The 25574-nt window shown below is 38.4% G+C and overlaps 1 protein-coding gene across 1 annotated transcript; it reads left to right on the top strand.

Annotated features, from left to right (window-relative positions):
- Positions 1-5753: 5753 nt before the first annotated feature.
- Positions 5754-24328, top strand: LOC131047386 (eukaryotic translation initiation factor 3 subunit B). Its single transcript, XM_057981247.2, has 11 exons — positions 5754-6131; positions 20387-20621; positions 20962-21108; positions 21491-21619; positions 21730-21858; positions 22026-22109; positions 22270-22394; positions 22508-22706; positions 22883-23415; positions 23511-23619; positions 23705-24328. Exons 1-11 carry the CDS (start codon positions 6013-6015, stop codon positions 24044-24046), a joined length of 2151 nt encoding a protein of 716 aa, XP_057837230.2. The 5' UTR covers positions 5754-6012; the 3' UTR covers positions 24047-24328.
- Positions 24329-25574: the final 1246 nt, after the last annotated feature.

Raw genomic sequence — 25574 nt, 5'->3', positions numbered from 1 at the left:
TCTAAGATGGCATTGTAAACATTTTGATTTTTTTTATCTATATATGATAATGCAAATTCTGATGTATATTGCATTTATCTTTCATGTATTTGCTTACCTTTTTCATTGCTGTCAAAGGGGGAGTAGTAGTGAAGTCAAAATTTTGAATTGTCATGGGGAGTAGTAGTATATATGTTTGTAAATTTTGTAATAGCATGCAATTTCTAAGGGGGAGTATGTGTCATGAGTCGAGTCAATTTTTGTATTGCACACTTAGACAAAAAATTTCCTAAGTGTTTCCATCAATGCCAAAGGGGGAGATTATTGGCTTGACGACGTTGTTTTGATGTAATGGGTTGATTGATGACTTGTTTTATGTTGTCATTGATGGCAACTATGTTTTGATAGTCATCTAAGTCTTTTAGGCCAACCGGTAAAGCATAATTAGTAGAGGAGACAGTTTATCAGTGAACCGACAAATAGGAATTCAACCGGTAAACAGGAACAAAGTTGTATTCTAAGCAACTGGTATGAGCGATCAATGAAGAGTTAGGTGATGCAGTTTTGCAGGAGTGTTGGAGATTGTACCAGATAGCTATGTTTTATACCGCAACGACAGATTCAACAAGACGAGCAAGTTATGTTGTACAGAGCAGTCAATCAAGAAGAATAGATAACCGGTAGAACAAAGTCACTAAGATCGGTAAACCGATACACATAATATTTTATTTTTGGCTTGTTATGTCAGTGGTCGACATAATTAAAGGGTGTAGTGCAAAATTGTCCAGATTCATTGAACCTAGGAAATTGTTCCAAGGTTAGTAGCCGACTAAGTTGATGCTTATAAAAAGTGTGATGAGTTATGAGATGTTGTATGAGATTGTGAGCGAATATTGAGAGTTTGATTGTGCGGTAATCTGAGAAGCTCTGTATTGATGTGTTGTTGATGTATTGAGTAGAACTAAAGCGGATCTTATCAGGCACAAAGGTGCTACATGCAGATCATTTTACTGTTGTTTTCCGAACAGTTGCAGCAGTCAAATACCCTAATCGGGTAGGTCCTAACAGGCCTGGAATTGTAAATCCCCTAACAAAGTAGCTCATTAACTTGAGTCTAAATCCTCTTGCGAGGTTGCTCCTAACAGGGCAAATCTTTTAATAAGGCTGAGGTAAATCCCTTAACAGAGTGACTCCTAACAGGGTCTGCTCCTAACCGGGCATATTTGTAAGACCTTAACCGGTCAAAGATTTCTATTCTACAAATAGTGAATCTTGTGGGTATTAACTCTCACCGTGGTTTTTCCCTTTTGGGTTTCCATGTATAAATCTTTGTGTTATGTGGAGCTTGATATACTGGGTGTTAGCTTATGTGGTGATATTTCTTTTATGTTTATTAAGCTTTAAGTTATTTAAAGTGGTGATCAGATTTGTGTTATTGTTTTTGCTTGCACTAATTCACCCCCCCACCCCTCAGTGCCTTATACGTTTATCAGGTATAAGGTCTAATTGGACCATTTTTCTATGTATAATGCCTTGGGAGAATCTAGAGGATATAGACCATACTTTTCCTCATCGGAGGAGTTAGTTTGAGATACTTTTATTTCTATTAATGTAATACTTTTATTTGATTTAGTGTGTGTTTTATAGGACACCGGGGCAATGTCTCTTCTTAGTGGGGAAGGATGTCACACCTCAATTTTTGTCTGCATAATTTTAACATTAATAATAATTGGAAAATTGGATGGGCCATTAGACGTATGTTATTTAATCCTTTGTTGAATGGGTGCATGTGAATGATAATTAGTTATGATTGCTAAGAATGCATGGAGTTAGATTAAATGATGATGAATTGCATATTTCAAATGCTATAATTATGATTATGGTGTATGGACTAATCTATTGATGAGAAATTGAGCACATATGAGTGTAGGGTGCAGAATTGAAGGTGAGAACATGGTTGAGGTAGAGATGTCCTAGTCACCCAACAATGGTTGACAATGATGAAAATCCTGCATAGACTTAGTAGTTGTATTTCATACTGCATTACAAATGGTTTCTTTATACATTTGTGTTATCACGAATAAGTGGTTTTAATCGCGTGTTATGCTTTAAATGATGGTTTAAATGATTAGCTTAGCTTATATGCACATTAATTAAAAAAAAAAGACTAAGGAAAAATAAAATCATCTCTTTTATATTAATGTTATTGTTTTTACATGTTACGTATTGAATTTAAATCATATATATCGAAAGCATTTTAAATATATCTAATATTATTTTGATTTTGAAACTTTACAAACGCACACATATGTAGCATCATAAATTGTATCCCTATACAATTTCATCCTCACTTAGGCCTCACTATAATATTTTGGCTTTCTATGCTTTGAACATGTTCGATTTTGCTCACACCGGCTTCAAATCTCAATCTTCACCTAGCACCTAATCTATTGTTCAACTGATGCAGGAGCGTCATTGGTTCTTGGCAATCTTACATTAACCAAAAACATTTTCTTTTTGTTTGCAATTTTAGCTTTTCATTCTGTGTTTTGCCGCATTTGTTCACCAAATCTTGTGGAGCTAGATTTTGTTTGTGGACATGCTCATCTACCTTATCCTATGTCCACGGGAAATTTGGATCTTTTTCCGACAAGTTATCACTTCTGGAATATGTGTTAGTTTTGCTAATCAGAGCACTGGAGCTGCTTGGACCTATTTGCTAATAAAGAATCTTGCAGATAATTTCCATAGCTCACGGAACCTAAATTGGTTACTTCCAACGTTCCTTGGCTTGTGGTCGACCTTCCATTAGGTCCGCAAATCATTCTATGTTGTTTTCGGAGGGATTCCTTTGGCGGAGGCCGACCTTGTTGTTTTACTCGTTACATCTTCTTCATCGATAATTGTTTTCATCTTGGGCTAACACAGATCATCTTTAAGCTATGAATATCATATAAATCAATGTAATCAAGCAGTTTGACACAAGTAACATATATAGAAGAACAATTTGAAAGTGGGGAGTATCGAAGTTGGCTTGCATTCTTGCTTGAGCCTGGATATTGTATTTGAGCATGTTTGTAATTAGGCCCGTATGCCAAAATTTGTAAGCTCGCATGTTGCTGACCAACATGTATTTGAATTCTTTGATACAATAAAGTTTGTTTCTGCATTGCCTCCATCACATTGAGTTGTTTGTGTTGTGTTTCACTTGCTGCACAATCCAGACTGTTCTCTTTGAGGACTCTCCTAACTCTCCTACCGTGACTACACCATCAACCCTGATAGGTTGGACAAGGGCTTCTTAGGTGCCCTTTGCCCACTTAAATGGGCCCAATTTTGGATCCAACAATAGTCATTAAAGTTAGGCTAGAATTCCCTTCCTATGTTGGCCTATCTCAGAATTTCACACATGTTTGATGAGGAGAGGTATAAAAGTAAGCCTTACCCCCTCATTTGATACATTTGCCCATAAGTTTCCAATTAAATTTTTCAAGAGAAGGATTTAATTCAAGTGAGCAAGCAATCAAGCATCATCAAGGTAGTGAAAGAGTGGTCAGGTATTCAGATTTCAACAATTCAAGATGACATCCATGATCATGACATTATGAAGACGTCCTATATTCCTATATGACAACATCAACCTTTGCATGAAGACTTAAAGGCAAGATTCATCAAGGTGTCATATTCTAATTTTAACATTTCAATTCAGATCTAGCCTCTACTCTCAAAAGGTATGCTTTACACTTTCATTTCATTTCAATTTTAATTTTAATTATTGGGTTAATTACAAACTTGAGGTTTGACCTAGGCAAACGCCTATCGACAACACACTTTCATTTCTTCTGTGTGCAGGTTACAAGTTTAGAAGCTACAATTGCATAATCGAGCAAAGTAGACAGAGACAATCAAATCAAGCTTTTTAAGGAGCAAAAAGCGGAAGACAAGGTTGCCCCACACACCTATGTCCAACAAATTTTGAGTGAATCTTAGGAGATCATTCTAGACTACATCCTGATCCCGAAAAGATATTTGTTGTCTGCATCTGACATTCCGAGGACAGGGTCGCTCGAAGCATCCTTGTCTCACACTTTCAAGCTTAGATTCTAGACACAGGTTCCTCTCATCTCCCTAATTCTAGATCCGTGTTTATGGATGCACATCAAATCTGAAACTACACGTTCATGTTAATTTATTTCAGTTTTACACCTTTAACCATAGATCTAGCATTCAATTTACATTTTTTCATAGCTCGTTTTCAATTAAACAAAGCATACTCAAATCTCTCTTATGCTCAGTCTGTTTTAATCAAATTTGTGATCGAGCCAAGTAAATTCACCCTCTCCTTTAATGTAATGTTTGAGAAACATGCCTAGTTCCTTATTTACATGCATAAACTTGTGAATCCCTGTTTCACACACACACACACACACACACACACACACCTAATCGCTCTTTCTATGACCAAATTAAGTATTTGAAGCACCTTTTATGGTTTTGTCTATGGACCCAACTAGCATCAGACTAGATACATTCAACTTCTTCAAGCCTTTAAGACCTAATCCCTTCTTGTGGCACATGGTTTTACTTGGAGATTAGCCTTGTCTTCCTCACAAGTTCACTTAGATATGACACACTTTTAGGGCAAAGATTTGTTTATAATTTGAAAAGATAGAAATGCAACTTTATTCAATATTTGTTGACAAATATTTCTCTTTATATAATATAACCATGATTTGTTCTATTGTGTTTATGTAGATTCAAGTGCAAGCTAGTAAAGTTTGCACTTGAGGTTGCTCATTTACATGAGCTTTTAGAACATTGGGGGAATACCCATTTCATTATTGTGAGGGTTCTTCTTGATTCCACTTCTCCTTGTTGGCATCGACGTGGGTGCAACCACTCCTCTAAATGGGACAGTCTTGGAAATATCAAGTCCTGTTCTCACAACCTAGCTCCTTAGAATCCCGAGAACTCTGCTAGTCCCAGAGTATGATCTCTACCTTCACGTTCGCCATCTCCATGATGAGACATTGGCAGGGCTGATACCAACAAATTTTCCCATGTGCCACTTGTCGTTTCTTCGGTCTGCACTCAACCACTGCCAGAGAAAAATGCAAAAGACAATTCTCTCACTGGTTGGGAGCCTATTGATGATTCCACCCTCAATGATGTGTGGGGAAAACCAGAGGACAAAGATCCTCCTCCTTTTGATGTTGCCTTAATTGCTTAGGTTTTCGTCAGGTTAGGCCCATTGTTATTTTGATATTTTCAGGGCTTGGCCCTTATGTAAGAACTCATAGGTGTGCATTTTTATCACCCTCCTGTTTCTTGTCAATACCTTACTATTTTCTTTTTATCAATACAAATTTAAATAGGAAATATTCATCAAAAAATAGTTTAAGCTCTAAAATTTATAGAAGTTGGTGGTCTCATTTGTTTTATAATTTAACATATTATTTTTAATAGAATAAAAAATATTAAATAGTGAAATAATTAATTGGTACAAATTGAAAACTTGAGATGATTGATAAGTAGCAAAAAAAACCTAAGACTACCTCCTCTTAAAAATAAATCATGAAGCCCATCATACTCAACAACATCTATGCAACACGTAAGATGTACCTTTCATCAAATTTATTATTAATTAATTAAAAATCAAGATACAACTTTTTTAATTTTTAATCAATTAATAAATAGAATCAAAATGCATAAGAAATTTGCATACACATTTTGATTATACCTAGCCTTAGATCAATTAAATTATATCCACTAAGGAATTGCATTTTTTCAGTTTGATATTTGAAGTGGTTAAACATACCCTAAAAAACTTACTAGGAAAAAAAAATTGATTTATGAACACTGTGCAACTCTCGACCATCGTGATCGATGCTTAATCGGCAGAAGCAGTAAAGCCCTAACAGAGATTCGGCCCTTACAGGGGAACGTAAATGATCGAATATCAACCATCGGGTGAAGGCATAGGATAGTCAAAGAAGCTTCTCTCCTGGTGGATACAACTGAAGTGCTCCAAGTATGGCAGAAACTATGGATATGCCTCTGCTTGTGCCCGGCCACCAGCTGAACATCGATTTTTCACAGGTGGATTTGAATGCAATACAGCTCCCTCCTGGTGAAGACTTCGGCATTAAGAGGTGCGTGGATTTTTACATGGAAAAAGTGATGCTAGGGTTTTGGGTGGGCTTTTCAGATGCCATCGGGGTTGCATTCTTTGTCTCTCTTATTTTTTCCGTGGTTCTTCTGTAGGTCTCTAACCTTTTTGGGAGTACAACGAATCATAGATATCCTTCACTGTTTATTCATTTGATTTAATCCCATTCCAAATCAGAGATCCAAGTAATTTTTTCTCTTGTAAGTTTGCTCACCACAGCTTGAAGAAGCGGGGTGGGATATGATATTTAAATGTTTCTAGGTAGGCACCACTTTGCTTACCGGAATCAATTGGATGATTTCAAATCCACACAGTAATTTGCTTCATGTGACACAGTAATTTGCTTCATGTGCTACAGTCTCAAGTCCTTAAAAGCATAAATAAGATTGAGTGGAGATGGAAGAAGCCACAAAGCATCGCAAGATCGGACAAACTTGTCCTATTTTATGCACTATGGCATATCAGACTTACCTGCCTTAACTTTAAGGGATCTTACCCAGGGCTTCAGAGATTATAATAGATGTGTGAGGAGATGGGATAGCCTTGCCTCAAGCCTTGGAAGCTCCTGGCAAAAGCCGAAGGGAAACTATTCACCAGTAGCACCAAAAGAATGGGAGTAGTGTAATAACTTTGGGCCCAATGACACCAGAAAGGAAACTATTCACCAATAGCACCAAGAGGATGGTAGTAGTGTAACAACTGTGGACCCAATGACACCATCTGTTACTGAATTTAGATTTTCTCAATACTTTATTAATGTCTAATTTAATGATCATTCTTTGTTTTCCCCGTCTTTCATCTGGATGTAAGACCTTGTGCATGAAAAGAATGACCTCGGGTGTTTGTTTGACCAGGATGAAACTGCCCTGCCCTTCTAAAATGAGATTAAGCATTAGCTTTTCTTCATTTTTTTTAATCGATAATAGGCCGGAGCCGAATATAGACTAATATTAAAAGTCAAAAAAGATTACATCTGAATGCAGACAGGCTGAGCATGGCTCCATGCCTTCTGCCAAAACCAGACCATATTTTCAACATATTCATAAAATATCTATAAGAACAGGGATATGGTAACAGCAATCGAAATAAACAGAACTGAGGAGAAGAAGACCAAATTAAGCTCCTGCCGGAGCTATCCCTTTGCCTCTGCCAACAGGGGGGATGAAGGACCAGCCCCTTCCGAGCTGGAACCCTGAAGAGCTCCCACAACTGCAACTGGAAGACTTCCTTGCTCCTCTGCTTCCATCTCCGGCTCTTCCTCATTTGAATCATCTCTTCCCAGGCCATCTAGGCCTTCCTCTTGTTTGAATTGCAGGATTAACTCAACATTTTCATCAACAACATCTCCAATGATTTCTCCTAGAAACCTGTTCGGAGCCCATAAATCCTTTTCAAGAAATCCAAGTTCCTTCGAGTGATAGGCCTTCTAATGTCAAATGACACTTAATCCCAGACCAAGAGCACAGGGAGTCTAGGGACATCCTTCCCAGCATGCTTCACAATGAAATAGTGCATGGGACAAGGAAGGGTGAGATTGCCATCAATATTTTTTATCACACAGTCGATGTCTCCAAAAGATGCAGCATTGAAAACCCACCAACACAATCTCTTTACCGCCACTTTCTGCTCCCCAATCATCAACACGATAGCCAAAAATACTGCTGGGATGTCTGTATTAACTCTATATTTATAATTCGCTCTCCGTAATTCACCGCCTAGAGTATGCTCAACTACATGGAAAAACAATCTATGAGAGTAATTCACTACGTCCATGAGACGTTTATTGGTCACAAACCCTAAAAACGACATCTGCCTTTTGCTAGCAAGCAGTCTGATAGGTGAGTCCATGAGTCCTAAACTTGGAAATGTTGAAGAATTCTGAAGAGAGCTCCAAGCAAAGGTGTTTAAACTTTCTTTCGGAGGAAGATTATATAGACAACTGCTCCTATCAGTCCTATCTTCATGGGAAAGCATGTCATTAATGCCTTCAAATTGCTAAATGTATTGCGAGCCATCTCCTCCCAAACGACGTGGCCGTATAGACAAATCAAGCAAAATCATTCATCACTAGGCTGTCAATGGTATAATCCGCCGCCAAAGATGTAAGCAATAATGATCATAGCCAACTTTGGGTGTGTGATTTTAAAATTCAAAAGGAAGCTTACTTATTTACCAAGGAAGCGCCTGTTTGGGATTCGAGATTTGCAATCCCCCATTGATATCAACTCGTGGGGAGATATTTAATTTGTCCCTTTCATTTAATATTGATATAAACTTACATTAAATATCCTTCCCAATGATCAATATGATGTGTTGCTTTTATGTCTCCGCTGGCATCATTAATCCACCTCCGCTTTAAAATGAACCACTCCCTCCCTTTCCAACTGTCTCTTTCTTAATTTAAGTTTGAATTCTCTATTTGGAAACGAATCTACTCTTCAGGTCCTTCCTTTTTAAATTGCTTGCCATCCGCTCCAAGATTTGCCAACTGGTCTACTATACAATTTGCGTCACAATATGCATGGTTAATGGTGATCACATTAAAGAACTTTAGTAGTTCTAACTTCTAATGATCTGCCCAATAATGTATTCAATCTCCAATTGGGAGTTGCTCTTGTTCTGATTGCATTGATAACTATTGGAGAATCACCTTTTATTTCTACTTCCTTAATTTTTAGATCTTTGCATAAAATAAGGCCTTTTGCTAGAGCCTTAAACTCTGCTATGTTAGTGGTGTCCTTTTCTAAAGGTTTTGCAATTTTAGCTACTATTGATCCATCCCAAGAATGAACTACACAGCCTGCTCTTGGAGCCCTCGGGTTGAACCAACCTTTTTTGGGAGGGGTCCACACACATTGGACTCTACCATTCTTATTTCCAGCATCTCTATTGCCAAAGAAGGGGGGGATCCTCGATCCATGCCATCTTCCCCTAATTTTACCATCCCAATTAGTGAACTGGACTTCTTTTGGACAGTTTGTTATTAGTCTACTGTTAATTACCTCCACAATGGCAGCTTCTATCTTGCTTGACAAAGCCTCCCAACACATCTTCTTTTCATGAAAAATTCTCCGACTTCTCTCTTTACATAGTTCCCACATCAACAGAGAGGGAGATGTAATTTAGAGGTTGCCATATAAACTTGATCTATACATTTTAGACCAGCATTTAAACAGTCCCATAATATCATTGGGGAGTGTAGTTATCCATCCCAATTAAGCACATAGCCATATCCAACATTTTTGAGTGAATGGACAATTCATAAAGATACGATCCTATCAATATTATATTTTCCTAAGTTATTAATGCTCAATAATGTAATATATTGTAAGATATTGTCATTTTTAGTTTCTTATTAGAATCTTTCTATTTTGAGATTCTTTGTAATTCTTTATAATGATCTTCATGATCATTCGTAAATACAACAATAATTTTTTACCAATTATGTCCCCATAATATGGTATCAGAGCAGAAAGAAAATTTTTGTGTTTTCTAAAAATTTTGAATGAAATTTTTCATCAATGAAAAAACAAATCTAGGGCTTGCGATTTTTTCAGAATTCGAAATTCAAATTTTTTCTAAAGGATTTTCTTCCAGGCGGGTTTTTCTACTGTTCTTCGTGTTTTCTGTGGCAGATTTCTTTTTAACTAGACCTTCGTCTCGCTACGCCATTAATCCGTTGCGCGTGACGCGATTTTTTCCACCTGCAAATTTTTATTTTTTTTCCTGCCATTTTTTGACGGAAATCTGCATTTTCGATTAGGGTTTTTACCCTTTAGATCAAGTCGATTTTTTTTTCTGATTGCAGATTCTTGGTGGGTTTTTCGAGAGCTCAACTAGGTTGTTTTTCAGAATTTCGTGGGTGCATTGTTTTCCGTGCCTCAAATTTCGTGCCAACGGATTTCAATTTTGATTTCAGATTCTTTTTGGGTTTTTTGCAAGGATTTTTGGGTTGTCTTTGGATTTTTCGGGTCAGCCGAATTTTTTTCTTGAAATCCGTGCCAGCTGTATTTCATATTTTTTTTGAAGTTTGTACTTGTATCTGCCTTTGTTTTCTGCATTGGGATTTGTTCTTTGTATTTCGTGCTATCGCCTATTCTCTGATTTTCGTTTTTTGTGCATTGGGAAGCGTGCAAGATGGCGTCATTGACCAACTTGATGTTGGAAGGCAGTCAACGATTTAATGGCAAAAATTATAACACTTGGAAGTAGCGCATGCTGACTATTTTTGAATATCGTCGCTTTGATGATCTTGTTTTGGGAATAGAATCTCGTCCTATCACAGCCGGATCAGATCAAGACAAGTTTGATGACAGGAATCGAGAGGCTGTTATGCTTCTCAAGCTCTCTGTCACAGATGACCAGTTACCTCAGATTCCTTCAGGCAATTCAGCCTCAAAAATTTGGAAGCATTTGAAGGAGTTGCATGAGACATCCGACAAAAGCTGAGCGTTCTTTCTAAAGAACCAGTTGTTCTCCGTCATGATGGATGAACACATGTCCTTACAGGAGCATCTCACAAAGATAATGGACATTCGAGATCAACTCGAAGCTATTGGTCGGAAAATGGAGGAAGAGGATATGGTAGTCATAACCCTGAAAAGCCTACCAAAATCCTATGAGCACTTCATAGAGACTTTCAACATTACGTCTACGAATGTTGATCTGAAATTTCTAGAGTTATGCACCAAACTTCTGCAATAGGATCACTGGAAACAACAGTTTGGTACTAGTGCCACTTCATCCTCCTTTGAGCAAGCATTTGCAGCCAAATCCTTTCTCAAGGATAAAGGCAAATCTCAGTCATCTCAATCCTCTCACCAGAAGGGCTTTAGTCAGTCACAGGAAGGCTCGAAAAAGAAAAAGGTTCAATGCGATTATTGTCACAAATATGGCCATCTGATTAAGGATTATTGCAATTGGATAGCTTCCGAACAGCGAAAGCAGAGAGGGTCTCAACCTAAGGCCAATGTTGCTGAGCACACAGAGCAGAAAGAGTGCCTTTTATGCCTTCATGGCTAAAAGACCTGCAGACCATGTGAAATCTTCTGCTTGGTACATTGATTCTAGTGCTTCTCATCATTTCATTCATAGGCGTGATTGGTTTACAGAATTCACTCCCTATACTGATTCAGTTTTTTTTGGAGGAGGTGAGGAGTATATAGTTGTCGGCAAGGCAACGTTCAGATAGAATCTAGTGGGAGGAATCTCATATTCCTCAATGTGTACTACGTTTTTGGCATGGAACTGAACCTTCTCTCTGTGAGTCAGATTATGCGGCATTCTCCTCAGCTTGATGTCATCTTTAGTGCACACAAGTGTTCAATCATTGATTGTGCGACACGCACTACAGTTGCTATTGGTATTGAGGATCATGGTCTTTACAGACTTGTGGATACAGGTGATTCTCTTGAGCATGCCTTCACAACAAAATCCTCCTCTATCACCCGTCTATGGCATCAACGATATGGTCACCTGAACATTCACTATCTTGCTCAGCTTGTTTGGGAAGACTTAGTACATGGCCTACCTGAAATTCAAACTCAGAATCAATGAGTTTGTGAAGCTTGTCAAGCTGGGAAGCAGCACAGGACACCGTTCAAGGATGGTGATTCATGGTGAGCATCTAAGGTACTGCAGTTGGTCCACGCTGATGTATGCGGTCCAATGAATACTACTTCTGTTACTGGGTGCAGGTATTTCTTACTTTTTTGTTGATGATTACAGTTGTAAGATGTGGGTGTACTTTCTTAGAGCGTGTTTCCTGTATTTCAAAATTTTAAGGCCTTGGTAGAAAAAGAGTTTGGTTGTTCTATTATTACTCTTAGGTCTAATAATGGGGGGGGAGTTTTGTTCTACTGCTTTCTCCACTTTCTGTGATACACATGGCATAAAATGTCAGTTAACCACACCATACACCCTTCAGCAGAACGGCGTTGTAGAACGTCGTAACCGCACCATTACAGAAATGGCTAGGTCTATGCTGGAACACAAAAATGTTCCTAAGAAGTATTGGGCAGAAGCAGTGTTTATTGCAGTCTATCTCCTTAATAGGTCTCCCACTCATGCTGTTAAAGGGAAGACTCTTGAGGAAGCCTGGACTGGTCGCAAACCCAAGATCAGTCATTTAAAAGTTTTTGGCTCTCTTGCATATGTTTGGATTCCAGATGCGAAGCGCTCTAAGCTGGATTCCAAGAGTCAGAAGCTTATGTTTACAGGATACAATGACAACCATAAGGCCTACCGGCTGATTGATGTAGACATTGATTGTCTCATCTTCAGTCGCGATGTTGTCTTTGATGACGATCGAGGACCATTTCAGCTTTCCTCCTTTGAGCAGAATTCTGAGGATCCGCCTTTGAAGGCTTCTGATTTAGGTGTTCGTCTTCCATTTGGTTCACCTGATGGGAGGGATGATGCAGATTTTGTATTTGATGATGCACTACTTGAATTTCCTCCGGATGATGCTAATCTTCCACCTGTTTCAGATCCTCTTCCACGTCCAGTTCCAGTTATTCCTCCTCCATCTGATGTTGGCACATCTACTCTCCGGCTTAAGTGGTGGGCTAAGATCATCAGTGATCTTCATCCTGATGAGTTCATTGAGGGTAGATCTTCCAGAAATAAGGGCAAGCAGCAAAATACAGTTAACTTTGCTCTCATGGCCAACATTCATAGTATTTATGAGCCTCGGACTTATATCGAAGTAAAAGGGATTCCAGAGTGTGAACAGGCAATGGACGCAGAATACCATAGCCTTCTGAAGAACAACACCTGGGTTCTCTCTGATCTTCCTCTAGGGAAGAAACCCATTAGCTGCAAATGGGTCTATAAGGTCAAGTATCATGCAGATGGTACCTTGGATAAGTACAAGGCCAGATTAGTTGCTCGAGGATTCACACAACGAGAGGGCATTGATTATGAGGAGACAGTTGCTCCTACTACCAAGATGAGTACCATTCGTCTTCTTCTCGCTATTGCAGCTCAGTTTGGATTGAAAGTCCATTAGATGGATGTTAAGAGTGCCTTCCTCAATGGTCAGTTGCAGGAAGAAGTCTACATGACGTAGCTTCCTGGTTTCAAGGTTGCCGACAAAGAACATCAAGTATGTAGACTTGTTAAAGCACTCTATGGGCTTAAACAAGCTCCTCGAGCGTGGTACATTAAGATTGATCAGTACTTGGTTGCTCATGGTTTTCGGTGTTGCCCTTCTGACAGTAATCTGTATATCAAACACTCTGGTGATGATATTCTCTTTCTTCTTGTCTATGTGGATGACTTGATCATTACTGGCAGTTCAACACATTTGATTGAAAAAATCAAACAGGATCTGTGCAAGGATTTTGATATGATAAATTTGGGGCTTCTCCATTATTGTTTAGGTGTTGAGGTTTGACAAACTGATGATAGCATTTTTATTTCTCAGTCTAAGTATGCCAGGAACTTGCTTGATAGGTTTCGAATGCAGGATTGCAAACCTGCTTCCACACCTATGGAGACTGGCTTGAACTTATCAGCCAAGTCTGATTCTCCTCCTGTAGATGAAACACAATTCAGGCAACTAGTGGGCAATCTCATCTATCTTACTGCTACTAAACCTGATCTCAGTTTTGCAGTGAGCTACATTTCACACTTCATGACAGCCCCCAAGGCTGATCATTGGGTAGCAATGAAGCGTGTGCTGCGTTATGTGAAAGGAACCTTTGATTATGGACTTCTTTATACTAGGAGTCATGATCCTAGACTCAATGGGTTCACAGATTTAGATTGGGTAGGCTTGGTTGATGACAGGAAATCAACCTCTGGATATGTGTTTAGATTGGGATCCGGTGCAGTCACTTGGACTAGTAAGAAGCAGCAAGCAGTGGCTCTCTCCTCGACAGAAGCAGAATATTGGGGAGCAGTTAAGGCAGCTTGTGAGGCAGTTTGGCTTCGCCGGTGCTTGCGGATATGCAAATATCTCAAGCAGGTCCGACTCCCTTGTTCTTTGGCAATCAGGGAGTTCTCAAACTTGCCAAGAATCCAGTCTTCCATGAAAGAACCAAACATGTAGAGCTTCATTGTCATTACATTCGCCAGTTGGTTGAAGACGGATCCATTCAGTTCCTGTATGTTCCTACAACGGAGCAGCCAACATATATTCTCACCAAGCCCCTCAGTCCAGATAAGTTTGTAAAATTCAGGGGGTCTATTGCTGTAGTTGATAGATGGAGCATTAAGGGAGGGTATTAATATTATATTTTCTTAAGTTATTAATGCTCAATAATGTAATATATTGTAAGATATTGTCATTTTAGTTTCTTATTAGAATCTTTCTATTTTGAGATTCTTTGTAATTCTTTATAATGATCTTCATGATCATTCGTAAATACGACAATAATTTTTTACCAATTATGTCCCCATAATAGATCCATTGTCTCTTCACCATGTTCACATAGGACACAGATAGAGGGGCCAACAAACCCAAATTTCCTAAACCTGTCAGCTGTAAGAACTCGGACTTGTAAGGCTGCCTGAGTGAATAATCCCGCTTTCGGCAAGTACATTTTGTCCCAACATAACTGGGTTGGTATCTCTGTGTTTTGAAATCTTTGCTTCTTGACAATTGCTTTATAACCATATTTGGAGTTATAATTCCCTGTGTTAGCTCCCATCCAAACTAGAACATCCTCTCCATTTTGGAGTGTTACTGATCTATTTCTCAATATCTCCTTGAGTTGAATTAAGTGTGCTCTTGGGAGGGGGAGGTCATCAAATGACTTCCACTTCCATCCCAAAGATGGGTCCCCATTCAATATTTCCACATAGTCCCTTACATATATCCCCCATTCTTTCTCAAAAAATTCTCTAATCTTGTCAGTATTCATTATTTTATCTATTATTGGGTAGCCCCTCTAGGAATGTTTCCAAAATAATGCACTTTGCCTATCTGATATATTCCAAGAGATAAGCTCTGTAATAAGATCTTGACAATTCATCATAAAATTCCATACCCTTGATCCTTTAGGAGGATTTGGGGTTCTAAAAATCCCACTTGGGTTCATGTCTTCCATGTATTTACCTTTTAGTATCCACACCCATTTTAAGTGAGGTTCCTTATACATCTTCCACACCAATTTGGCTCCCAAAGTTTTGTTTTGCCATTGCTGATTCCTTAACCCTACGCGCACCGCTACAATTTTGTCCCATCCTATCAATGCCATCTTTTTCTTCTCTGCCTTTCCCTGCCAAAAGAAATTTCTCATCTTCTGCACTAATTTTGAATTGCCCCCCGCTGAAAGAGGAAGACAAGACATCAAATATGTGGGCAAGGTAGATAGAACAACCTTCAACATCGTTACTCTTCCTGCCCAGGACAGCCATTTACTCTTCCAAGATTCCATTTTCGTATCCATTTTTTTACCATTAGGGTCCCATATTTTAGAGGATCTTATTCTTTTATCCAAAGGTAACCCCAAAGAAGTGCAGGGGAGTTTTCCTAATTTGAAACCCAATATTTCTAATATCTCTCTCTAACCTAGGTTTGACATAAAAATAGAATATCTCCAATTTCTCTTGGCTTACCAGTTGGCCTGATGCTTTGGAATACAGATTTAGTATTTTTTAAAAATATCTGGCCTCTTGTTTGTTTCCATAACCAAATAGCATTGTGTCATCTGCTAACTGTTGATGGGAAACTACTTGGACTGTATTAGAGATCTTGACTCCTCTAATTTGTTCTACCTCCGGAGCCTTGCTTATGGCTCTTCCCAGAGCCTCAGCCATAATGACAAAAAGGAAAGGGTAAATTGGATCCCCTTGGTGTAGTCTTCTAGATATCTCTACAACCCTTCAAAAGTTCCATTAACTAGCACTGAAAATCTTGGATTGGAAATGCTAAAATATATCAAATTCATCCATTCTTTTCAAAAACCAAAGGCTTGTAGACACTTGCATAGGAACCTCCAATCTACTTTATCGTATGCCTTTTTTATATCCAATTAAATAATTATGCTTGGCTGATCATTGTTCTGAATTGAATGGATGGCTTCTTGTGATATTATTACTCCATTGAATATGGACCTCCTTGACACAAATCCTGTTTCTTCTTCTGAAATGATGATTGATAATACCTTCTACAATCTATTGGCTAAGGCTTTTGCCATTACTTTATATATAGTGTTGCGTAGTGAAATTGGTCGGAATTCATCCAAGCACAAAGCATCTTCCTTCTTGGTTATTAAGGTGATAAAAGTGTTGTTTATTTCCCTCAGGAATCTTCCTGAATTCTTTGCAGCCTCTATTGCCTCAACCATCTCATTCCCTATGATATGCCAACTCTTCTGATAGAAGTTCGTTGATTGGAACTTTTCTGTGAGCATCTTATTTTGCTCTTCCAAGATCAACCTTGGTATGTTAGCCAACAAAGTATTTTGGGCATTATAATCAGAACCATCCCAGTTATTTACTATATTGTGGAAGAATGAAACTGTTTCTCATGCAATCTCTATAGGATCTTCAATAATATTGCCATATCCAAGTCGAAGCTTGAGGATTCTATTGATATTCCTTTTCTGCTCAGTATTGTTATGGAAAAAATTGGAGTTTCTGTCACTTTTTGCCAACCATACCTCCCTTGACTTTCGGCGCCAAAAAATTTCCTCCTTCGCTAGTACTTCTTCATACTCAATTAGGGGTTTCTTCTCTCTCAAAAATCTTTTCTAATCCATACCAACTGTAACACTTCTTCATTCAATCTCTCCATTGCTTCCTCAATATTGGTTTTAGTTGAGAAAATGTTTTTAAAATGCTCTCTATTCCATTTTAACAGTTTTTGCTTAATTGACCTCATCATAAGGACAAAGCAGAAAAGTATTGAATCCCCGCACTGTTCTTCCTTCCACCACATCTCTATCATCGCAAAGAAACTCTGGTCTTTCATCCACATTTTTTCAAACTTTAAAGGACATCACATAAGCTTCCTATCCTTTATGATATCTAACTGAACAGGAAAGTGATTTAACCCTGAGATAGACTTGATGGATGATTTGAGCCTGAAAGGAAATGCAACTAGATCCCCTCTAAAGAAAAACCTATCCAATTTTTCAGCTATATGATTGAATCCCAGCCTCCTATTGTTCCATGTATAGCTTCCATTCTCAGTTTCTAGATCCAACAAATTATTCCCAATTATCCAATTTCTGAAATCTGTTTGAGATTGTGACTCCTTTTGAATTCCTCCTCTTTTTTCAGACAGATGGAGAATAGCATTGAAGTCTCCACCAATGATTATGCTAGAGTTTGGTATTTGAAGCATGAAAATATTCAACTCTCCCCATCCTCCTTTTTTCTATTGTTCGGTATGGGCCCATATACATTTATTAAGACAAAATCGAAATCACTGTTGACACTTTTAACTATTCCACTCTGCCAATGAGACTTTCCTATTAGTTTCTCAAAAGATATTCTCCCCGGATTCCAAAGAATAGCCAATCCCCTGGACAATCCCATAGCTTGAACTGCATCTGCTTCCCAATTTCCTAGTTTCTTCTTAAAGGTTAGCATCTCTTTATTCAATTGTGTCTCTTGTAACATTATTATTTTTTCTTTTGTAGTAAAACTGCAACGCTTCACCAAGCGTTGTTTGTTAGGGGATTCCAAGTTAGGAGTATCATGGCTCCTGGGGAAGGGTCTTCCCCTTCCCTGACTTCAACAAGGTAGTTATTTTTGCTTGATCATCCGCTGCTCCATCCATCATTTTGAGCTCTGCTAGGGATTTCCTACCCCTCCTCTTTACTGAAGATTACCCACAATCTGGTTTATCCTTGTTGGGGCAACATTGACATAAGCCAAAGATATCCTCACTCTACTCCTTTCCTCTGGATCCTGAATATTTTCTTCTCCAAATGACAAATCCTGATCTGTATCATCTGCATCCTCTAACTCCATGATTTTTTGAATTAAAAGATGCTTTTCTTTCAATTCCTCGTCACTTTCCTCAATTTGTGGTTGAGAGATACCAAGGAAATCACAAATTGCTTCCATTTCCGGGGAAAGATGGGCTTCTTCTCCCATAATAGACTCTACCTTTACAACCTTTTAACTATCTCCCTCCTTTTCTAAGCTAGGAGCCAATGGGGCCTCTCTTTAATCAGCATTTAAGCCATTAACAAAGGAGGCTTCCTTTTGTAGTTGAGTTTCCTTGACTTCTCTTTTGTCAAAGCCCAATTGGCTATCCTCTGAGGATATAAAACACGGTGGTTGATTTCCTGATTTAGAGCAGAGATTCCCTCCTAAGTTGATTAAGTTCCTCTTTATTCATAGCCCTTGTGTCATCTATTTGTATCCCTGCCCAATCCTTCTCCCAAGCGCAACTCTCCACCCTCCACTGACTCTCTATTGCCTTCAGCCAATTCCAACTGTTTTCCTTCTCCTCTGAGATTCTTGAGATTTGCTTGCTGAACTTGGCCTGTGATATCTTTTAGAGGCCCTTCCTTCAGGGGCTTCCCCCCCTCTCCTTCCTCTCCATGAAGGTAGGAGGTTGATAGAATATTCCTGCTATCTTCCTCTCTACTCAATGGAGATTTGCCTTTTATGCTTTCTATCAACCCCCCCTCCCCCGCAAATCCACGAGGTTTGTCTGAGGATCTACACCTGATTCCAAACATTCCCTCCTCACCCCTTCTAAGCTCTCATTGACTCCTGAACAACCAGCCATCAATTTTTCCCTAAAGAGGCAGCTTCCAGGTTGCCTATCATCCAAGACTTTCACTTTCTGAGGCCATCTACCAAAATCTGACAAGATTTCCAATTCTTTATAGACTCCTATATCTGAATCAATCTCCACATTAATATTTGCAACATCCCCTGATTTACCATTGAGGAAGTCTTCTTCTACCCCCAGAAAGGAGCCTAGGGCATCTCCTATTTTGATCAAGGCTTCCCCGTTCCAAAATTCTGCAGGTAGGCCTACCAAACTAAGCCATTTGGAGATTTTTTGAAATTATATTTAGTGGGATCAAAGTTGGGGGTCTAGTTGATTCGGTGGAAGCTCGAATCTTTGAAGAAGATTGGTTTTCCATATAAAATTTCGATTTTAAAATTCAGATCTATGCATTCTATAAGGAAAAAAGCATTCTGAAGGGGACAAATACTTATCTTTCCTGAGTAGGCCTTCCTCCACCAGTCCATTATCTCTATGACATCTCCACCCTCACCACACCACTTCACCAGCAAAGCTTTGTCCTTTAACTGATTAGCGTTTGGAGCTATGAGATCAGATGGCATTATAAAAAGCTTGCTGCCAGGACTCTTGGTTTGAATCTTTCATCATTATGATAACCCTTATAACTGAAAACCCTATGCTTGTTTTCCCCTAGACCCTGCCTCTTTCTCCAACTCCAATCATTTATTTGATTTAGTGGCCTCCCTTGAGGATTTGACCCTCCCAGAACAACCTCTGAAGATTGAAGAGATGCCCTAGATGCCCCACACAACGATTCTTCCTTCAGGACTCCCTTTCTTCTCTTAGCATCCAAGTCTGAGTGTTTCCCGAACCTCTGAATATCGGTCCAACCCTATAGGGATTCTGTTTGATCCTGTGACAAATGTAGGCAAGGACTGACTCATAGATATATCAGCAATGTTCCTAGGTCCAATCTGCCAATGATTCCAATTTTTGCTGGGAAAGCTCTGTAGTTGGGTGCCCTTTGCTTGCCATGCTCGCCCCTGCGAGCTGCGAAGAGTTGCAGACCCCATTTTGATTAAGCATTAGCTTTTCAATTTTGGGATGATTGCAAATTATATTTGAGGTTATCATATAAAGCATGCTGCATAAACTGCCTGTATACCACAAGATACTTTGAATCCTGTTTGTTTGGAATGGGAAAGAGAAAAGTGGTGTTAAGATCCTTCAAGTCTATCTTATTCTGCCTGGATTCATCTCCTACCTTGCTTATGTCCTTGCCAACTATTAACCAATACTTTTAGAAGAAACCTGTTGCATTCCTTAGTAGGCTGCAACCTGCAAAATAGTTCCTAATATTTTACCTATTTATTCCATTAATGTTTCTAAGATGTTGTCAAGATATAGTACACTTTTTCTCTTTTCGATGGGACAGGGCTGCAGGCCACAGCTGGAATAGAACCCTGGCAGATGGTTTGAAATAGCAATGGCTGTCCAAGAGAACTATTGCTCTCTTGGAAATATAGAGTGCTCTCCTTATTTGCTAATGTTCATTTTATTTCTTTTCAATGCAGTGATGATGAAGAGGAAGAAGAAGACTCGTTGGAATTTGAGACGGGGTTCGGGAATGTCATTGTTGTTGACAATCTTCCTGTTGTGCCTCCAGAGAAGTTTGAGAAACTTGAAGGTGTTGTTCGTAAGATTTTTGGCCAGATTGGAACAATCAGGGACAGGGGTCTGTGGATGCCAGTTGATCCCGAGACACAGAAGACTAAAGGTTATTGTTTTATAGAGTACAACACTCCTCAGGTATGGTTTGTGTACCTCCATATTGTTATGAATGCTTTATATTGACTCATTTTTCAAATAGACTGGATAGTGTTACTGTTACATAATGGCATATAGAAGTTAAAATTTACAATAATTTTTGAGTGTTTGTTTTTATATGCAGAGATCATTTTGTTCTTGACTTGCCGACTGCAATCTTCTGGCCAACTTTTTAAATGTTTTATATCCTAAATGAAATCTTTAATTTTGGAATCTTTGATTTTTATTTTAATCAAGAAGATTGTGTTGATGCTTTCACCCTTTTCTTCCCGTGTAACAATTGTATCTAATATATTCCCATTTTGCTTTTTGATTGATGCAGGAAGCACAAACAGCAAAAGATCAAACAAATGGATATAAGCTGGACAAAGCACACATTTTTGCTGTTAACATGTTTGATGACTTTGAGAAATTCATGAAAGTATCAGACGAATGGGTTCCTCCTGAAACCAAGACATATTCTCCCATTGTATGTACTCCTTTATTATCTGTTTTTATATGACAAAGTTGGTTTGTTTGGATTCTTCTCAGCTCAAAATATGTTTTGAAATCGTAGAAGAGTTCTACCTGAAAATTCACTTTAATGAATCATTAAATACTACTATGTACGCTTTGCAAGTTCATCTTCCACTTCTGTTTTCTATTGGCAACATTATAGCTTTTCCTGAATTATTCAATTCACAAAAGAATTAAATTATTAACTGGAATGTTCATTTATAAATATTTACACCTTGAAAACTTAACTATTGAATTTTGCTTGTTTTAAAAGTTTGATAATGTAGTGTTATATGTCCTGGAATTCTTAGCAATCTTGTTTTGCATTTATCAATTGGAGTATTATTATGTTGCAGGAAAATTTACACCAGTGGCTTACGGATGAGAAAGGACGCGATCAATTTGTCATTCGTGCTCAGTCAGACACTGAAGTTTATTGGAATGATGCTAGGCATTTGAAGCCTGAATTAGTGTACCGCCGTACAGTTAAGTAGATCGTGGCACAAGCTGCAGAATTTTTTATCTAGTGAAAAGTAACACAATGACTGCATTTTACTTTCCAGTCTACTGAAGCTTAGGACCAATTCTTTTGCAGCATTGGACTGAGAGCTTTGTTCAGTGGTCACCGCTTGGAACATACTTGGCAACTCTTCACAGGCAGGGAGCAGCTGTTTGGGGAGGTGCTACCACATTTACCAGATTGATGCGTTTCGCACATACACAGGTTTTTTTGTGTAAAGTTTACTTGGGTGGCTGTGAAGCATTATGATTGAGAATTATTTTTGTTGCTGTGCTATTGAGTCTTTGATATCACATAAATATTTAATAGAAATCATTCTTTTGTCAAATATAGAATAGAAATATGACTTATCTCCTATATTCTTCTTTTAGGTTAGATTGATTGATATATCACCCGGGGAGAAATTCCTGGTAACTTACAGCAGCCATGAGCCTAGTAACCCAAGAGACACACAGGTATTTTAGCAGCGGAGATGCTATATGACTAAATATTTCAGAAAAATACCGTCTTCTTATTGAAAAACATGGTGGAGATAATAAGTGGAGGTTGTCTTTAATATATTTCATTTCAAATGTCTTGTGAATTTTCTCTGACACTAGATGCCTTTTGTTCAAGAGGGTTACTCTAAACATCTTTGATATGAGGAGTGGTGTCGTAGTGAGAGAATTTAAAGGAAGTGCTGACGATTTTGCAACTGGTGGAACTGGAGGAGTTGCTGGTGTGTCTTGGCCTGTATTCAGGTAATTCTTTGCATTTTGTTTAGTGTTAGTATATCACATGTTTAGTATTGTTGTTGCTTGTATCTTTCACTTATCAGTGACACTCTAAATTGATGCAAATCAAATCTGACCAGATGGGCAGGCGGCAGAGATGATAAATATTTTGCCAGGATTGGAAAAAATGCCATCAGTGTCTATGAAACAGATACAATGGGTCTCCTTGACAAGAAACTCCTCAGAGTTGACAATGTAATGGATTTCAGCTGGTCTCCAACAGATCCAATATTATCACTGTTTGTGCCAGAGGGAGGTGGTGGAAACCAACCTGCAAGAGTGAGCTTTTTAATGTTGTTACTTGGACAAATTCTTACATTTATCAGTTTATAATTATAGTTGTATGCTTTCAGTTGAAAGTTCCATCTAAGAATGTTGAACAAGTGATGCAAATTACTATGCTTTATAGGGCCTTGGTTTAGATAGTTTTATTAAATAAGTGCCATTTCTCTCAGGTTAGTCTTGTGCAAATTCCTGGAAGGGAAGAACTAAGGCAGAAAAATCTCTTCAGTGTAAGCGATTGCAAGATGTATTGGCAAAGCAACGGAGATTACCTTGCAGTGAAAGTGGACAGATATACAAAAACCAAGAAAAGTACCTACACTGGCTTTGAGCTTTTCCGCATCAAGGAAAGAGATATTCCCATAGAAGTGTTAGAATTAGAAAACAAGAATGACAGAATTGTTGCATTTGCTTGGGAGCCCAAAGGGCATAGATTTGCTATTATTCATGGAGATGGGATTAAGCCAGATGTCAGTTTCTATTCAATGAGGAGCCCTAATAATGTTGGTCGGGTTTCTAAACTCGCCACTATTAAAGGAAGATCAGCAAATGCACTTTTCTGGTCTCCTATTGGGCGCTTCATTATTTTGGCAGGGCTAAAATCTCACAACGGCCAGCTTGAATTTTACAATGTTGATGAGCTTGAGACAATGGCAACTGGGGAGCATTTCATGGCAACTGATATTGAGTGGGATCCTACTGGAAGGTAATTTTTATATATACCCAATGTTACATAAGTTATCCCTTTGTTTTGCTGCTTTGTGCTTCTCATATAGCTGCTTATACACTGTCTATTTACAGATACGTAGCAACATATGTCACAACAGTTCATGAAATGGAAAATGGCTTCAACATATGGTCATTTAATGGAAAGCTATTATATCGTGTTTCTAGGGATCACTTTTATCAGGTGAGAATCAAAAACCATGCTGCACTAGTTCAAAATAGAGGTTTTATAGCTCTGTATTCATATATGCCTTTACTGTAATCCACAGTTGTTATGGCGCCCAAGACCACCCTCTCTTTTAAGTCCAGAGAAAGAAGAGGAGATTGCCAAGAATTTGAAGAAGTATAGCAAGAAATACGAGGCTGAGGATCAGGATGTTTCATTATTGTTAAGTGAACAAGACAGGGAGAAACGAAAGAAATTACAGGAGGAATGGCAGGGCTGGGTCAATGAATGGAAATGTCTATGGGAAGAAGAGAGATTCCTTCGACAAGCATTGCGTGATGGAGAGCCCAGTGATGAAGAAGAAGAATATGAAGCAGAAGAAGTAGAAGCTGAAGAGGTATTAGATGTTACAGAAGAGATTGCTTCATATGGTTTTGAGGACTAAAGTACCATAAAATAGGTTGCTGATGTCAATCCCATCCAGGAAAGTATTTAATTGTGCCATTCTGCTGGCAGGTGTCTCAGACTGCAGTAATTTTTCTTATTTTATAAGCACATTTTTTATTGCAGAAATACTTTAAAATTTTGTTGAGTTGAGTTGTAAAATTGCCAAATTTAGCATGAAAAAACTGCAGTAAGAAATCTTTTGTTTCTGTCGAATGTTATATATCCCTCGAGGTGGTTGCATTGTAACATTAAGAAAAATACACAAGTAAAATTTTAATCACGGATGATGCATTCAAGAAGTGTGAGATTATTAGATGCGGGGGTATATATTTGTTTCACTGCAAGCTTTAGGTGAGTTCATGTGCTTTTTGCTTTGATTTTAATTTTGTTCAAGGATAACACAAAGCTTTGATGCTAATATTGTCATGTCCTTGCCATAGAGACTTAGACAAACTAATTGCATCTTTAATAAATAGAATTTAGGCAATGAAATAAATATTATAGGGCCAACTCAGGAATTGGTAAGTAATAATGCTGGCCGTCTAAATTTATAGGGCCAACTCAAATAAATTACATTTAATTCTAAATGGGCCGACCCCCTTGATGCTGGCCAACCTGCCTATGTGGAGCACTACCTTTGGAAAGAATTAAATTAAATTAAATCAAATTTATTAATGAACAAGGTTGACCCTTTTAGAAAGGTCACCTCCTTTGGGCGAAGGGGTTTTTTGAAAGCTATTTATACAAGTTGTGTGGGGGAATCAAGGAATAATTGATCCCCATCTATTGCAGAAGCAGAGCAGATCAGTTAAAAGAAGAAATAGCAGATGGAATAAGATCAGAAATTCCTATATATATATGTATAAACTGCACTTAGCAAGGAAGAGAATTGAAGAAGTTAGGTTGGGAAATAGCAGACAGATCTGATAAAATAAGATCAGACTTTGATACAGATACATATTGATATTACTATTACCCAGGAAATTGCCTTTTTAAAAAAGCCTCAAATTTTCTATAATCATGAAGCCCGATTTAAGGAGTTAATCTTGCTCAATACTCTAACCTTTGCTGCGAACCAAGAGACTCCACAATCAGCAATCTTTAGTCTTTAACCAATTGTTAAGCACATCAGTTATGATGCTAATGAAGGGGCATGCGATTAGTCTTGAGGAGGCAGCGATTAGTTTGGAGAAGACACCTCTCTTGGGAAGAGGTAAGAATTGTGGATCATCATCCTCCATTGAGGGCCATACAAGGCAGAAGTCCATTTAGCAGAAGGCATCAAATAAGAACAAGGAATTTAGGTCTGATCGAAATGAAACAAATTGGGCTTATTTTTTCCAAAGCCATGAATTAAGCTTTCTCACCTGCAACCTGTCTGGACCAGTAGGCTGGAAGGAGCACAACATACAAAGGGTATCTAATGAGGAGAGACTTCGAGAACTATACCCCCACAACTAGAATTCCCTCCACTTTATTCTAGAACTGTTTTAGCACAGATTTATTAATTCACTGATTAATAGGAA

Source organism: Cryptomeria japonica, chromosome 2, assembly GCF_030272615.1.
Source record: "Cryptomeria japonica chromosome 2, Sugi_1.0, whole genome shotgun sequence".
NCBI classification, from domain to species: domain Eukaryota; kingdom Viridiplantae; phylum Streptophyta; class Pinopsida; order Cupressales; family Cupressaceae; genus Cryptomeria; species Cryptomeria japonica.
Note: the sequence above shows the minus strand (reverse complement) of the source record. Positions and strands in the feature narration are given on the sequence as shown.

Coding starts and splice junctions, on each gene's coding strand:
- LOC131047386 (XM_057981247.2), top strand. CDS start 6,013: ATGGCAGAAACTATGGATATGCCTCTGCTTGTGCCCGGCCACCAGCTG. Junction 21,620..21,729: donor AATTAGTGTACCGCCGTACA/GTTAAGTAGATC, acceptor ATTCTTTTGCAG/CATTGGACTGAGAGCTTTGT. Junction 23,416..23,510: donor GAGTGGGATCCTACTGGAAG/GTAATTTTTATA, acceptor GTCTATTTACAG/ATACGTAGCAACATATGTCA.